Source organism: Cololabis saira, chromosome 2 (assembly GCF_033807715.1).
Source record: "Cololabis saira isolate AMF1-May2022 chromosome 2, fColSai1.1, whole genome shotgun sequence".
NCBI lineage: Eukaryota > Metazoa > Chordata > Actinopteri > Beloniformes > Belonidae > Cololabis > Cololabis saira.
Window position 1 is genome coordinate 2,427,481 of NC_084588.1, and position 16,953 is coordinate 2,444,433.

Genomic DNA, 16,953 nt, shown 5'->3' on the forward strand with positions numbered 1-16,953 from the left:
AGAGAGAAACGCCTGGATGGTTTCTCCAGCCGTGGTCAGCTTCCCTCCACCCTCCAACGATGGCCTCCAACTTCAGCGACGTGGTGAAGCAGGGCTATGTACGCATGCGCAGTCGCAAGCTTGGGGTGAGTTTGTTTCATGTTTTACCTCCATGTTTAGCCACATCCAACACAAAACATCAAAGCTTAACTCCATCCATCCATCCATCTTCTTCCGCTTATCCGTTCCCGGGTCGCGGGGGCAGCAGCCTCAGCAGGGATGCCCAGACTTCCTTCACCCCAGACTCTTCCTCCAACTCTTCCTCCAGCTCTTCCTCCAGCTCTTCCTCCATCTCTTCCTCCAGCTCTTCCTCCAGCTCTTCCTCCAGCTCTTCCTCCAGCTCTTCCTCCAGCTTTTCCTCCAGCTTTTCCTCCAGCTCTTCCTCCAGCTCTTCCTCCAGCTCTTCCTCCAGCTCTTCCTCCAGCTCTTCCAGGGGAGTCCGAGGCGTTCCCAGGCCAGCCGAGAGACATAGGGCCCGATTTACTAAGATCCTAAATAAAGAGTACTAAATTGCGTGTGCACTGAAAAGGTTTGCGCGTGCTGTTGTTGTGTGTTTTGCGGGTGATCAACTAAGATTGCGTGCGCAATTGATAACAGGTGCAAACAGCAGTATTTAAATGAGGTGTTGCGCGTCTTACGGTTTGCGAGCGCAAACTTTGCGCCATGGAGAGTCTGGATGAATCCGTGTATCATTCGTTCTTTCCATTTTCAATTGCCAATCAAAAACCAAAACATGAAAAAGTGACTGGTTATGTTGTTATTAGTTTTTTATTATAACACAAAAAACGGAAAAACGGCTGGTTTTTCATATTTCAATTTTAGGCACAGATCAAAAATACGAAATCGAAAAACGGGCCACAGGACTGAATTTGATTTTAATATTTAATTGGTCGGGTTTACGTGAACCGGCGGTGCTCGGCATGATCTGAGGAGAAAAAGACAATACACAGAGCTGGAGAGCGCTTTGATTCATCTATTTATGAGTTAAGTTTTTATTCAGATGTCCACAGTATATTGCAAATATTATATATTATATAGCAAACACTGACAGTAAATGTGTTACAGACAGGACCATCATATGGCCGAAAGAAGAGAAGAGAAGTGTTCAGAACAGCGCACAGAGCGCACACTAAAGGCGGATTTATGGTTCCGCGTTACACCAACGCAGAAACGACGGCGTAGGGTACGCGGCGACGCACACCGCACCACGACCCTACGCCGTCGGTTTAACGCAGAAGCATAATTCAGGGGAAGCTGCAGTCTGTCTGCGCTGATCCTGACACAGCGGGTCGGAGCGGATTTGGTCATGATGTTTAACCTGTGTTTTGTGATTAATAAGCACGGGTTTTAATTAAATGTAATTTACGAAGGATGATTTCACGTTCAATAAGATAAGTAATCAATGAAATACAAAGTTTGGCACAAATTGGCCTGCTTGTGGGCGAGTGGAGGGGGCACATTAAGAGAAGGTGGCAAGATATAAGGCGAAGAACTAAAGAAAAAGTGGCCTTTAATAAAACTTGTGCAACCATTTTTAAAATAGCATGCAGCAGAATAAAGACTCTCTCTCTGCGTATTCTTTGATTTTGGATGTCGCCTCCTTGCCACAATAACAGCAGCAGCAGATTAGCACCTTCCTTTCGAACGTATTAAATACAGACGCAATCACAATACGCGCAATTACTTTCAGGCTTGGTAAATCTCATTGCGCGTGGTAAATGGAGCAATTTGCATCTTCCCCTCCCAGTATTTAGGTTTTCTGCCGGGTACGCCCCATATTGATTATTCATCAGGGCAAAAGTACTAACTGAATTGCGTGTGCTATTTTGCGCATTTCAGAGACGCAGTCGTCTTTGCACGCTGTTAGTAGATCAGCTCGCACATTGGTTTGCGGGTGCTGTCAAGTTTGCACACGTTTTTACACACGCAAACCTTAAAAATCAGTAAATCAGGCCCATAGTCTCTCCAGGGTCTTCCCCGGGGTCTCCTCCCGGTGGGACATGCCTGGAACACCTCCCTAGGGAGGAGGGACATGCCTGGAACACCTCCTTTAGGGAGGAGGGACATGCCTGGAACACCTCCTTTAGGGAGGAGGGACATGCCCGGAACACCTCCCTAGGGAGGAGGGACATGCCTGGAACTCCTCCCTAGGGAGGCGTCCAGGAGGATCCGGTACAGATGCCCAAGCCACCTCAGCTGACTCCTCTCAATGTGAAGGAGCAGCGGCTCGACTCCGAGCTCCTCCCGGGTGACCGAACTCCTCACCCTATCTCTAAGGGAGCGTCCAGCCACCCTGCGTAGGAAACTCATCTCTAAGGGAGCGTCCAGCCACCCTGCGGAGGAAACTCATCTTGGCCGCTTGTATCCACGATCTTGTCCTTTCGGTCACTACCCAAAGTTCATGACCATAGGTGAGGGTAGGTGCGTAGATTGACCGGTAAATCCAGAGCTTCTCCTTTCGACTCAGCTCCTTCTTCACCACGACGGTCCGGTACATCGACCGCATAACTGCGGACGCTGCACCGATCTGTCTGTCAATCTCACGCTCCATCGTTCCCTCACTCGTGAACAAGACCCCGAGATACTTGAACTCCTCCACCTGAGGCAGGACTTCCCCACCCACCCGGAGAAGGCACGCCACCCTTTCCCGATGGAGAACCATGGCCTCGGTTTTGGAGGTGCTGATTCTCATCCCTGCCGCGTCGCACTCGGCCTCAAATCGCCCCAGCACATGCTGGAGGTCCCGGTCCGATGAAGCCAACAGGACAACGTCATCTGCAAAAAGCATAGATGAAATCCTGTGGTTCCCAAACCGGATCCCCTCCGGCCCCTGGCTGCGCCTAGAAATCCTGTCCATTAAAATTATGAACAGGACCGGTGACAAAGGGCAGCCCTGCTGGAGTCCAACATGCACCGGGAACAAGTCTGATCTACTGCTGGCAATGCGAACCAGACTCCTGCTTCGATCATACAGAGACCGGACAGCCCTTAATAGAGGGACCCAGACCCCATACTCACTGAGCCCTCGAGCACCCTGCGGAGGGTGTAGAGCTGGTCCAGTGTTCCACGACCGGGACAAAAACCGCATTGTTCCTCCTGAATCCGAGGTTCAACTATCGGCTGTATTCTCCTCTCCAGTACCCTGGCGTAGACTTTCCCAGGGAGGCTGAGAAGTGTGATCCCCCTGTAGTTGGAACACACTCTCCTTTCCCCCTTTTTAAAAAGAGGGACCACCACCCCGGTTTGCCACTCCAGCGGTACTGTCCCCTTCCTCCATGCGATGTCGCAGAGGCGTGTCAACCAAGACAGCCCTACGACATCCAGAGACTTGAGGTACTCTCATCCACCCCCGGTGCCCTGCCACTGAGGAGGGATCCTTAACACCTATCCTTAAAGATCTTTTCTGTAATAGGAAAATAGGGTCTGTATTTGTTTTATAGGTGTTACCCCAAACCTACCCCATACGAAGGCTTGACTGTTAAAATAATGGAAACATTGGAAACGCAATCCTTCACAGCACGATGCATTTCAGTTGTTTTTAATCAGTTGACTAAATTCAAACTAGTTTTGAACACGTAAATGATGTCCCTCTTCTGTGCGTGCTTGTGTGTTTATGTGTGTAGATCTATCGTCGTTGCTGGTTGGTATTCAGGAAGTCTTCCAGCAAAGGACCTCGTCGTCTGGAGAAGTACCCGGATGAAAAGGCTGCCTACGTTAGAGCAAGCCCTAAAGTAAGTAAGTGTGTGAGAAAAAACACCAAAAATATAGAGTTCACAAACACAAACACCCCCACCTACACGCTCACAGTTGTCAACCTTCACCTTACTTCCAATCACAGTAGGTTCACCAAACTGTAAACCATAATCAGCAATATTAAAATAATAAAAGGCTTGCAATATTTCAGTTGATTTGTAATGAATCCAGAATGTATGACATTTTTGTTTTTTGCATTACAGAAAATAAAGAACTTCATCACAATATTCTAATTTTCTGAGACAGTCCTGTATATGAACTGATATGGCTCATTCTATGGCTAATGTCTTCTTTATTTCTTATTGGTTTCCTAGGTGACAGAGATTAACAACGTCAAGAACATTACTCGACTACCTAGAGACACCAAACGACAGGCGGTGGCCATTGTCTTAGCAGATGACACTTCTCGCACCTTCACCTGTGAATCAGGTAATCTCTTGAATCATAGAGAGTTTTTTTACGTATGTGTGAAGATGGGTGGACAATTTTGGAACAGGCTTTCAGAGAAAACTCTGTTACAGCATGAACTACTGGCATGTGTGATGTCTCTCCTAGAGCTGGAGGCTGAGGACTGGTTCAAAATGTTGTCCATAGAGTGTCTGGACATGCGGCTCAGTGACATCAACATGGGAGAACCGGACCTGCTGGCTGCTGGAGTGCAGTGTGAACACACAGGTACATACAGGCACATACAAGTACACACAGGTACACACAGGTATATACGGGTACATTGTCCTGTCTCGTCTTCAGAGCCTCTCCTTTTCACTCCTCCGAAATTTTACAATCATGGAATTGATTAACTGGTCTCTCAGCACAATTTACCAAATTTTTGCGATGAGAAGTCAGGGGGTAAGGGAGCCCTCCTGCCCCGGATGGGAAATTTTTTGCTGGATACACAATGGATTCCTGGAAACATTGGAAACCGTTGTGTTTGGCTATCCTGTCTGTCGAGGACGTTGAAGATGCCTTCATAATTGGATTTATGATAGCAGGATTTTTTCTAATTGGAGGGGGGGGATTCCTGGTCTACCGACAAACGCGTAAGTCGTCGACAGCTGTTCTGGCCCTTTCCGAGCTGCCGGACGTGGCTGAGGGGATAAGCACGGCGACCAACACTCTTTAACGCTGGGAGAGCAAAACCGCAAGCTGGATGCGATTCTTGAACAGAATCGCAGGCTGGCGGCGTCTTTAAGCTCATTGGCAAGATGGAGACGACCTTGGAGAAGTTGGATGCTCGGCTTGGCGGGAATTGATCACAAATTCGTCTGTTTGGAGTCGCCATTGATCAACCAGAGACTAAAGGCAGACGGAAAATTACTGAGTCTGTTCTTTGCAATATAATCTCTGCCCCCACTAACCCTCCCCCTCTCCCAGGAACATCTGTGGACCTGTTTTCACTTGCTGATAACTACACCTCCCTCATTTCAACGCCTTCCCGGTCCCCCCTCTTATCAGCCCCCCACAACGCAGTCTCCGGGTTTTGAGGGCCACGAAGCCACGGCGATCACTTGGATGCTCTGTGCCGGGACCCCCCCCCCACACACACACACACCCACATGCAAGTCTTGTGATGATGTTTGTTGCTTTGTGTGCCGAGATGTTTTTTGCACCTTGACACTGCGTATTATACTCAGTGTGAAGATGTGTCCCCCCCCCCCGCCCCCCTATCCCAGTGTTACCCTTGGAAAAACAGGCGCATAATACGATCGCCGCCGGTGTATCCGAAGTCAAAAACAGTTTTTCTAACTGCCAATAATAAACCTGATTCTGATTCTGATACAGGTACAAGTACATACAGGTACAGTACATACAGGTACAGGTACATACAAGTACATGCAGGTACTATGTTGTACGTTTTTTTCTCTCTTCCAACTTAAGACCAGAGCTGTTTTTCTCACTATCCACTATTTGTTTCCTGTAAGTGTCCCTTTTTTCTTCTTGTGAGGGGTGATAATCTTTGATTAGTTAATGACAAGTAAGAAGTCTGCCACGGCAAAGATTTATCTCTATAATCTAAGACCTTATCCTCACATAACTGATTTAATGTATTCTTGGGATAGGATAGCTGGTATTACAAACCATTTTATGGTACAGTATTAATGGTAAAAACCCAAGAACATGTTTCTTCCCCAAATAAGGCTTTTTATAAGAAATGAATGACAGTGAGCAAGGAAACATGTACTAACTTACAACAAAGTTAACCCAAGTGCCAGGACATTTACCGTTAATTGTCTCTTCATTGAGTTGAGGTACACTGCAAATACACTATGACTACGTTTACATGCAGTTAAAATTCAGGTTATTGCTAATATTCCGGTTACTGAAACATTGGGAATATTCCGTTTACATGGTAATTAATCATTCAGGATATCTGGATCAAACCAGCGACGCGCGGAGAACATCATGATGCAATTCCCGTCATTTCCGCTTCTTCTTCCTGTATCCAAATTCAAAACAAATGCTGCTTCAGCAACTTTTCTCTCACCTTCTTGTAAATCTTCTATCCCGGTACTTTCTACCGTCTACAAATGCAGAAATGTTCATATCCTTCATTACATTTATGAAGTGATTAGTCTCCTCCTGGTCTTGGTTTCTCCGTGTTTAGAAGAACTTCCTGGACTCAAAAGACCAGGATTCCTTGTGAACAGAGCATGTGCAGAAAACAAATTCCTGTTCCGTTTGATGGGGATATTCTGTTTGGTGTTTACATGACCCAATATTCAGGTTTTAAAAGGAGTAACACAGGGCTCATATTGGGGTTTTTAAAAACCCGAATATGAGCAAATTCGGGTTATTCAAAGGGGTCATTGGTGTTTACATGGCCGTGCAAATTCGGGTTATTGCCAATATTCGGGTTTTAAAAGGGTTATTGATGCTGGAAACGCAGTCTATGACTATGTCTGAGCTCCGTTTTTTTGTTGTCTCACCAGAGCGTTTCAACGTGTTCCTCCTTCCATGTCCCAACCTGAACATCTATGGAGAGTGTACGATGCAGATCACCCACGAAAACATTTACCTGTGGGACGTCCACAGCCCCTGCACCAAGCTGGTGACGTGGCCTCTCTGCTCGCTACGGCGCTACGGACGGGACGCCACTCGCTTCACTTTCGAGGCTGGACGGTGAGGCCTTCATAGACTTGAAAGATTCGTGTTCGTTTGTCTGGTGAACCAAAAGAAAAACTAGTGGAATAGAATCACAGGTTAATACAAACTTTTAATGGGTCAAGTACAAGGTTTTCCGGCCGGAGGTACATTTGTCTCAGACCACGGAGTAGGAGAGAAATGCACGCCTGGTCATCGATCCAGTTCCTTTTTATACTAAAAGGGGGGTGTTCTTTGCAAATTAATTTCATTGGTGGAGCCTAGCTACGGGGAAGACACCTTAACGTGTCACTTCCAACTCTTCATTTCCTTTCCCTGGGGTGTCAAGCTTAGATCACAGATGAGACCCCCCAAAGCTAAGCATCTGCTGTTCTCCACCGTCTCCTCTTCAACAATGGTATTGTATTTAACCTCTAATCTAATCTTTGTCTACCCTTAACACCAGGGGTTTGGCTCTGTGTCTTAATCAATATGAGGTTACTTTGAATCTGAAGAGAGAGAGCCCACCGGTGTTATACATTTTTTGAGCTTTAACAATTTCCTGAAATCCTAACAGTATGTGTATTGTATTTATGAATGAATGAATAGCCTTTATTGTCGCCGGTCTGGCGTCCCAGCACAGTGAGATGACAACCAGTACAACCCATCAGGGCACAGACAAAACAAATAACATAAGACATGAGTCAACTGGTGAGAACAGATCAGAGAAAGGATGACATTGGGGAGGGAGGAGGGAAAAAAAAGCATCTTCATACTGTGTATAAATTCACAGTGTGAAAGTGCAAAAAAAACACCTCTGCACAGAAAGCAACATGACAAATTTAACATCACAAGACTTGCACATGTGGGGGGGGTGGGGGGGGTGGTTCTAGGGGCGGGGGGGATCCTGGCACAGTACCACAAGTGAGCACCGCGGCGCGGCTTCCAAACCTGTTGACTGTGTTGGGGGGGGGCTGATAAGAGGGCGGAGCCGAGGAAGGCGTTGAGATGAGGGAGGTGTGGTTATCAGTAAGTGTGTGTGTAGCGATGAGTCCGTGAACTTCGCTCAGAGCTGCTCTCAGCCAATGTCCTTGATGTTATCAGGCGGCTCGGTACAGTTCTGAAAACAGGGACCGCAGGTGTTCGTGGGAGAGGGGAGGGATTAGTGGGGGCAGAGTCACCTTGTTTACATTCCACCAGGAAGATTGTGACCAGAGCGATTGGCCCAAAACCGCCCTGTCAAGGCCAGATTATAGAATCAACAATTATATTGCAAAAACAGGCAGCCTCAGTAATTTTCCATCTGCCTTCAGTCTCGGGTTCATCAATGGCGACTCCAATCAGACGAATTTGTGATCAATTCCCGCCAAGCCGAGCTTCCAACTTCTCCAGGGTCTTATCCATCTTGCCAATGAGCTCAAAGACCGCCGCCAGCCTGCGATTCTGTTCAAGAATCGCATCCAGCTTATGGCTTTGCTCCCCCAACGTTAAAGTCTGAGTGTTGATCTCCTTGCTTGACCCTTCAGCCACGTCCGGCAGCTCTGAAAGAGCCAAAACAGCTGTCGACGACTTACGCGTTTGTCAGTAGACCAGGAATCCCCTCCTCCTATCAAGAGGATAATCAAGAGAAATCCTGCTATCATAAATCCAATTATGAAGGCATGTTCAACGTCCTCGACAGACAGAATCGCCAAACACAAAGGTTTCCAGTATTTGTAGGAATCCATTGTGTATCCAGCAAAAAATGTCCCATCGGGGCAGGAGGGCTCCCTTACCCCCTGTCTTCTTGTCGCAAAAATTTGGTCAATTGTGCTGAGAGACCAGTTAATCAATTCCAAGATTGTAGAGTTTCGGAGGAGTGAAAAGAAGAGACTCTGAAGACGAGACAAACAAAAGCAGTAGCAGGGAAGATAGATAAGGGAGAGGAGCAGAAAAAGCGTCCGCCTTCGCCGAGAGCCGGAAGAAGAAGAAGCACCTCTTAACCTCTAATCTAATCTTTGTCTACCCTTAACACCAGGGGTTTGGCTCCGTGTCTTAATCAATACGAGGCTACTTTGAATCTGAAGAGAGAACACCCCGGTGTTATACATTCTTTGAGTTTTTGACAATTTCATGAAATCCTAACAGACTGGTTGATGCTTTGCTACTTGCACACAAGTAGCAAAGCATGCGTGCCTCCAAAATGTCTCCACAAGATTTTGACACCCCTGATTGAAAACAGAAATAATTCCTTGGGGTACCAGTAAACACATGAAAGTGGGTTGGTAAAACCTTACAAAATACTCCTAAGGCTCAAAGCGATACGTATCAATGTTTGCTTCATCCAACCAACAGCCAAAACATCTAAATCATGTAAAGAGAAAACAATTAATTAAAAAATGTTACAAAGAAGTGGTTATCACTGTTAAATCTCAACAAGAAGGTTTCCGGTTGAACTGGTAAAATCCTTGTGTTTGTTTGTCTGGTGCACCATAAGAAAACCAGTGAACAGAATCAAATGTTAATACAAGCTTTTATTATATCATGCACAATATTTTCCAGTTGGAGCTACACATCTCTCAAACCACAGAGGTGGGAGAGAAATACACACGGTGGTCATCAATCCAGTCATATTTATTCTGAAAAGGGAGGTGTTTTATAATACTAATAATAATAATGACTTGGATTTATATAGCTCCTTCAAGGCACCCAGAGCTTTACAGAGATCATTATTCATTCATACACATTCTCTCTGGTGGTGGTAGCTACATTGTAGCCACAGCTGCCCTGGGGCAGACTGACAGAAGCGTGGCTGCCATATCGCGCCTAACGGCCCCTCCGACCACCACCAACATTCATACACATTCATACGGGGCAAGGTGGGTAAGGTGTCTTGCCCAAGGACACTACGACAGCAAACAGGGACAGAGCGGGATTCGAACCGCCGACCTTCGGATCATTGGACGACCCGCTCTACCACCTGAGCTACTGCGGGCTGCTGTACGTTATAGGAGCCGATGTTGAACCTTATCTGGGAGGAAAACTGCAGGGAAAGAAACCTAACCCTTGCACTGTCTTTGGGTCAAAATGACCTCATTCTCCTGTTCCTTCTTTCCTCCTGCTCTCTCCTTCCTTCTCCCTTCCTCTTTTCTCCCTTTCTTCCTTCTTTACTCCTTTCCTTCCTTCCTTCCTTCCTTCCTTCCTTCCTTCCTTCCTTCCTTCCTTCCTTCCTTCCTTCCTTCCTTCCTTCCTTCCTTCCTTCCTTCCTTCCTTCCTTCCTTCCTTCCTTCCTTCCTTCCTCCTTTTCTCCCTTCCTCTTCTCCCATCCTCCTGTCCTTATTTTCTCCCTTCCTTCCTACTTTCTTTCCTTCTTTTCATTCTTCCTTCCTTCTTTCCTTCTTCCTTCCTTCCTCCCTTCCTTCCTACCTTTAAATTACAATGTTACAACATGCTTAACAGAGCAGCAGAGATCTAAAGCCAATAAACAACTTAAAACACCAGGAAAAACAATATATGTATATATATATACATATATATATACATATATATATATATATATATATATATATATATATATATATATATATATATATATATATATATATATATATATATATATATATATATATATATATATATATATATATATATATGTAGCTCAGCCATACATTATTTACTCTAGCCCAAATTTGATATTTTTTGACATCTACAATCTAATATTTGGGAAAGGTTGTATTGCCAGGAAAACTTACTTTTTATTATGTTTTTAATTCGATTCTATTTTTTTATTCAAAATACTTTATTAATCCCCAAAGGCTAATTGATTAAACTGTTATAGAGACCTCCAATTTTCTGTGTGATCAGAGTTCTCCTCCAACATATTCATGTGCTCATATTTGATCAAGCTCATAGTGCCACCTTGTGGTGAAAGGAAGAAACTACGTTAATATTTGGAGGTTCCCTACCTCAGAATTATTAGAAACATGTCAGAAACATTTCGAGAAAATACTAAGAAAGTTGATGTTGTTTTGCAGAAATAATGATGAGTGTACAATCAGGTGTGACAGCGTGGCTAATTGACACGAAGGGATTTGCTATTACAACATATTTTTTTCTCTTGTCAGGACTAAAAAAAGATGTGATGATTCACACCATGCTGACACACTGTCATGAAAAATAACTCGGGTTTATTTTTCACTTGGGTTTGTTGAACAAGACTGAATGTTTGTGTTTTACCAGGTGGTCATGGGCACCACACACCACTGTACTCTCCATTCTTCTTCATGCTGTACACCTCACACTTAGGGCCCGATTTACTAAGATCCTAAATAAAGAGTACTAAATTGCGTGTGCACTGAAAAAGTTTGCGCGTGCTGTTGTTGCGTGGTTTGCGGGTGATCAACTAAGATTGCATGCGCAATTGATAACAGGTGCAAACCTCAGTATTTAAATGAGGTGTTGCGTGTCTTAAGGTTTGCGGCGCAAACTTTGTGCCATGGAGAGTCTGGATGGAAAGCAGGATAGTCGCAAGCGCAAAATGAAATTTGACGAGTTGGAGTTAGAGATATTAGTGGACGAGGCAAATTGTTGTGCCGTATTCAGCACCCCTGCCGTGAAAAGCACCCCCTCGTATATTCAATGATAAGTAGACCAAGAAAAAAAACAACACACTGACACTTCAATATATTTCTATATACACACTCACACAAACACATACTTAAGAGTTTATATTATATATATTTACAAATATTATGGAAGACAACACAGTAAGCAGGCTATTAATTAATGACATCAATAACCATTTACCCGATTTTTGTTATCTGTGACTGTGATTGTGGGAAAGTATGACTATTGTGGAATCCATGAGCGCATTTAAACATGAATCATTAACACAAAACTGGACGCTAAACAGAACGTGACACGGAATGAGAATATAATTTTTGTCAGACAAGGGGGTGCTTTTCACGGCAGGGGTGCTGAATACGGCACAACACCGGGGTATGACAACTGCAGAACAAGTATAGGCGCACAATAAGAAACACTTTTTTCTCCATGAAAACACGTGATTTATTTATTATCACAAATAAAAAAATGAAGGTGCCTCCTGTGGCAACCTTTTGCTGAATAATACTCGATTTAACATTCAAATAAAATATTTCTCCTTTTCCATGTGGAGATTAGCACCTTCCTTTCAAACGTATTAAATACAGACGCAATCACAATCCCCGCAAAACTTTTCAGGCTTGGTAAATCTCATTGCGCGTGATAAATGGACCTATTTGCATCTTCCCCTCCCAGTATTTAGCGCTTTCTGGCGGGTACGCCCCATATTGATTATTCATCAGGGCAAAAGTACTAAATGAACAGCGTGTGCTGTTTTGCTCATTTGAGAGACGCAGTCCTCTTTGCACGCTGTTAGTAGATCAGCTGGCACATTGGTTTGCGGGTGATGTCAAGTTTGCACACGTTTTTACGCATGCAAACCTTTAGTAAATCAGGCCCTTAGAGTGCAACAGGAGTCCTGTAGTCTGCAGAAATACTTGCATGACTCTGCAGTCATGGGGTCAATCAGTATTGGCTTCTTGGTTCTGCTTTTCTGTTATGAGTTAATGATATCTCAACTCGAGTACTGCCGGTAACGGAGGAGCGGAAGAAAATGGATGGTTGGATGGATGGATGGATGGATGGATGGATGGATGGATGGATGATGGATGGATGGATGGATGGATGGATGGATGGATGGATGATGGATGGATGGATGGATGGATGGATGGATGGATGGATGGATGGATGGATGGATGATGGATGGATGGATGGATGGATGGATGGATGGATGGATGGATGGATGGATGGATGGATGGATGGATGGATGGATGGATGGATGATGGATGGATGGATGGATGGATGGATGGATGGATGGATGGATGGATGGATGGATGGATGGATGGATGGATGGGACAATATTCCATCTTCAGTGAGGGCTGATTGTGTAAACTAAAAGGCAGTGAGAACAGCATTATACTGCACTTCCACGAATGAGAGCGGTGTGTATTTTGGCCCGAGCTGCTTCTCCCTGTTCATGGAGCAGTAGTGGAGGAGCTGGACCAGGAAGGGCAGCCCTGCTCATCTGCATAATGAGGCAGAAATACATTAGGTAGTAAAAAGAGGAGATGAGGGAATGTGAAAATTCAATTCAATTTTATTTATATAGTGTCTATTACAACAGTTGTCTCTAGGATCTTTCCAGAGACCAGAACATAAACCCCTGAGACAAGAAAAGCAGTGCACGTACTTTATAATTCTTTTTCAGAAGATTTAGCAGATTCCGGTTTCCTGTCACATTTAGAGACTACATGTAGGGGGTGGTAAAAACACTCTTCAAAAGACAAGTATGATACATATTTTAGCAGAAATGTCACTACTGCTCAATACAAAATCACAAAAACAAATCAATCAATAGAAAAAGAAAAGAAAGGAAAAAGGAAAAGGTAAAAGAAACAAAGAAAAACACAATAAACACACAAACAAAAAATATCCATAAAATGGCAATTTCATTTCAATTAGAATAGCCTGTTAATTTAGCCTAGATAAGAGATTCCCCACCAAGCTGGTCCTAAACATTTTTAAGGATGATAAACTTAAGACACCTATCTAAAGAGTTCCAGAGTTGAGGGCCATGAAATGTGATAAAGGATTTGTGACTGGAGGTAAAAGACAGAGAGGGAAATGAAAGTTCTTCCACCTCTAACTGAATAAGAGTGAATATCTGATGATAACAGAAAAACATTATGAAAAGTGCCTGGAATGTCTTGTTTGGAATGAATGAACTTAAACATAAACAGGCATGTTTGAAACATATTAACAGAAAAAAATGATAATAATTTAAATTTGCTAAATAAGGGTGCAGAAGGTGCTTGATGAGAAGAATATGAAATCATTCTCAAAAATCTTCTTAAAGGTACGAAGAATAAGAAGTGCACCAAACAATGTTGCAATACGTCAAGTATGGATAAATTAGACTATAATATAATATCATGAGACAGGACTGATTAAGTAAGAAAGAAACTCTTCTAATAATACCATAGGACTTCATAATGTTTTTGCATACATACTCAATATGTTTTCCCCAGGACAATCTTTCATCCACTAGTACACCAAGACATGTTACACTATAAACTACTATAAACTACTATAAAAGTATTTCTTATACCCATTACATTTATATTTGAGAATATTAGGTGTAATTCTTTCATACGGCAGCTCTAAATATTGAAGACTGTTGTTATGTATGTTGAATTCCAGCCCGTTTGCTGTTGTGTGTAGGATGTGTGACGGTGGTGAGGGGCTCTACACGTTCCAGACCAGAGAGGGGGAGCAGATCTACCAGAGAGTCCACTCCTCCACACTGGCCATCGCTGAACAGCACAAGAAAGTCCTGCTGGAAATGGAGAAAAACAAGGTGAGTGCCGGGCTGGCAACCAGTACTGGAGATGAGGGGGGATGAGGGGGGACGGCATCCCCCCCCTGAAATAGAAACAGTCCAAATCATCCCCCCCTGAAATAGAAACAGTCCAAATCATCCCCCCCTGAAATAGAAACAGTCCAAATCACCCCCCCTGAAATAAAAACGGTCCAAATCATCCCCCCTGTAAAACTGCCATCCCCCCTTTCCATCCCTTATGTCATTTCATCAATGAATGTGGTTTTACTGCTATTTCAACATTTAGAGTCATCACCAGAAAAATAACACCAGAAAAATAACTTATTTGACAATTTTCACCTGTTTCAAGTACATTTTCACTTGAAATAAGTAGAAAAATCTGCCAGTGGGACAAGATTTATCTTCTTATTACAAGAAAAAACATCTTGTTCCACTGGCAGATTTTTCTACTTATTTCAAGTGAAAATCTACTTGAAACAGGTGAAAATTGTTGTTTTTTCCAGTGATGAGTCTTGTTTTAAGTGTAATGAGATTTTTTTACTAAAATGAGACATTTTAACTAGAAATAAGACAAATATTCTTGTTAAGATTGTGAGTTTTTGCAGTGATCCATGTTACTTATCCTGTGAAGGACAGAGTCATATTGATAAGTTCAGAAAAGTGTTTTTTATTGTTGTGTTTTGATGTATTTGATGTAAGCCCAGTGGATATTTAAAGCTTACAGAAGGCTGCATTTAACTGCTGCTATGTCATTCCTGCAGTATTTCTGCAGGTGTTTTGGTCACTGCTATTATTTGTAATATATTATATTATTTGTAATCAGCACAAATTATCTGTCCCCATATGATCAAATCCACCATCCCCCCTGATTTTATTTTACAACTCGGGTACTGCTGGCAACACACACGCTTCCTGGCACGTTTGACTGATCAGTACTGCCCTCACATCTGGATAACAGATGCAAAAATGTGTATGGTAGTTCTTTAAGTTTGGAATACATGTAATAAATATGGAATTTAAAAGACAGTCTATGACAAAAACAAAGAAGCAAACAAAAATAAAATCAATGTGGCTGCCTGTGATGAGAATTTGCAGGCCAGCATGCAGCTCCCGAAGCTCCGGCCTGCAAACATGCACAAAATAGGAACGATGGACAAAAATGATGGCTATGAGATACTTATAATAAATAAAAATGGAAATGAATAAAAACACGTTTATCTAAAATTTTGCTTCAAAATGGCAAGTTGGGTAGTTAAATACATCCGGATTCAGATTGTTTTTCTTCACCATTCATCTGTTTCCTATACCTGAAGCCACCCTTTAAAACTAACGTGAGTTATTCCAGAAGATCACAGTGTTTAATTCATGTTATTGTTAATGTCTTTTTTGGGTCTTCTTGAAATTGGTTTGGGACACTTTAAAAAAAACAAGACAAAAAACAACTCCCCACTTTTTCTGTTCCCAGCTCCTTTCCCAGGGCTCGGAGGCGGGATCCTACCCCTGCACACCCACCGCTGTCCTGCCCCGCTCAGCCTACTGGCACCACATCACTGGGAACCAGACCGGCATGGATCCTGGGACCAGTAAGACACAAGCTTTCTTTTCAGGCTGACCATTTTGATTTAAAAAAAAAAAAAAAAAAACATTTGCTATTTGCATAATAAACACACAATTTTCAGTCTGCAGGTGGAGTAAAATTTATATTTTCAGTTCCATCTAACATTCTTATAATAATAATAATAATAATAATAATAATAATAATAATAATAATAATAATAATAATACGTTTTTCTGTTTTTCATTTTGTTGTTTACAATACTTGTTTCCATAGTCTGCATGTGTGCACTTTTACAGAGCTGCTGCCTAATCTCATTGTACCAGAATAATGATAATAAAGGCTTTCTATTTCTATTTCTATTTCTATTTCTATTCTAATAATAATAATAATAATAATAATAACAAAACGTAATATGAAGTACCTGTATATCAAAGCTAGATTAATTTTAGTCATAGTTTTATTGCCTCTTTATTCCAAAAAGTAAGAACATTTGTTCGGTAGATTATTTCTTTGTTTTAACAATGACTGGATGTCCGGTAATTTTTTGCTGCTAAATTCAGATAAAACAGAGGTTATCACTCTTGGTCCAAAGCATCTTAGGAAGGGATTTGGTTTTTGCAAGCTTTATGTTTATCTGGTTTCTGCAGCGTAACCACTGTTTTCTGCTCTGTTTGTAGGTGATTCTACGGAGGAGGAGTTTGTGTACACCCACCTGCCTCCTGACGGTCGTCATGCCACACTGGCCCTTTCCAACACACAAGCACAGCAGCCCCAGACACGTCTGCAATCCCCATCACGCTGCCCCATCTACCCCAGACACGGACACACGCAAAGGAAAACATGAACATTGAAAATGAGGCTTGTAGCACCCTATAATGTAATAATTTCCTATAATTTAATAATTTCCTATAATGTAATAATTTCCTGAAAATGTAATAACGCCTGAAAATTTAATAAAATTTGCACTTAACTCAATCAAAAATGTAATAAAACCCAATAATGTAATATCTTCACCAATAATGTAATAAAATATCCTGACTGATATTGTAATAACATTTTTACCAATAATGTAATACCTTACTACATTATTGGGAATTTATTA

General features: G+C 42.7%; 1 protein-coding gene across 1 annotated transcript; it reads left to right on the top strand.

Annotated features, from left to right (window-relative positions):
- The first annotated feature begins 1 nt into the window (after window position 1).
- On the top strand, window positions 2-16,716 carry dok4 (docking protein 4). The gene is made up of 8 exons (XM_061708171.1): window positions 2-125; window positions 3,663-3,770; window positions 4,107-4,221; window positions 4,348-4,467; window positions 6,723-6,912; window positions 14,176-14,311; window positions 15,759-15,876; window positions 16,529-16,716. The coding sequence occupies exons 1-8, from the start codon at window positions 60-62 to the stop codon at window positions 16,693-16,695; spliced, it is 1,020 nt and encodes a 339-aa protein (XP_061564155.1). The 5' UTR covers window positions 2-59; the 3' UTR covers window positions 16,696-16,716.
- Window positions 16,717-16,953: the final 237 nt, after the last annotated feature.

Coding starts and splice junctions, on each gene's coding strand:
- dok4 (XM_061708171.1), top strand. CDS start 60: ATGGCCTCCAACTTCAGCGACGTGGTGAAGCAGGGCTATGTACGCATG. Junction 126..3,662: donor TGCGCAGTCGCAAGCTTGGG/GTGAGTTTGTTT, acceptor TTATGTGTGTAG/ATCTATCGTCGTTGCTGGTT. Junction 3,771..4,106: donor ACGTTAGAGCAAGCCCTAAA/GTAAGTAAGTGT, acceptor TTGGTTTCCTAG/GTGACAGAGATTAACAACGT.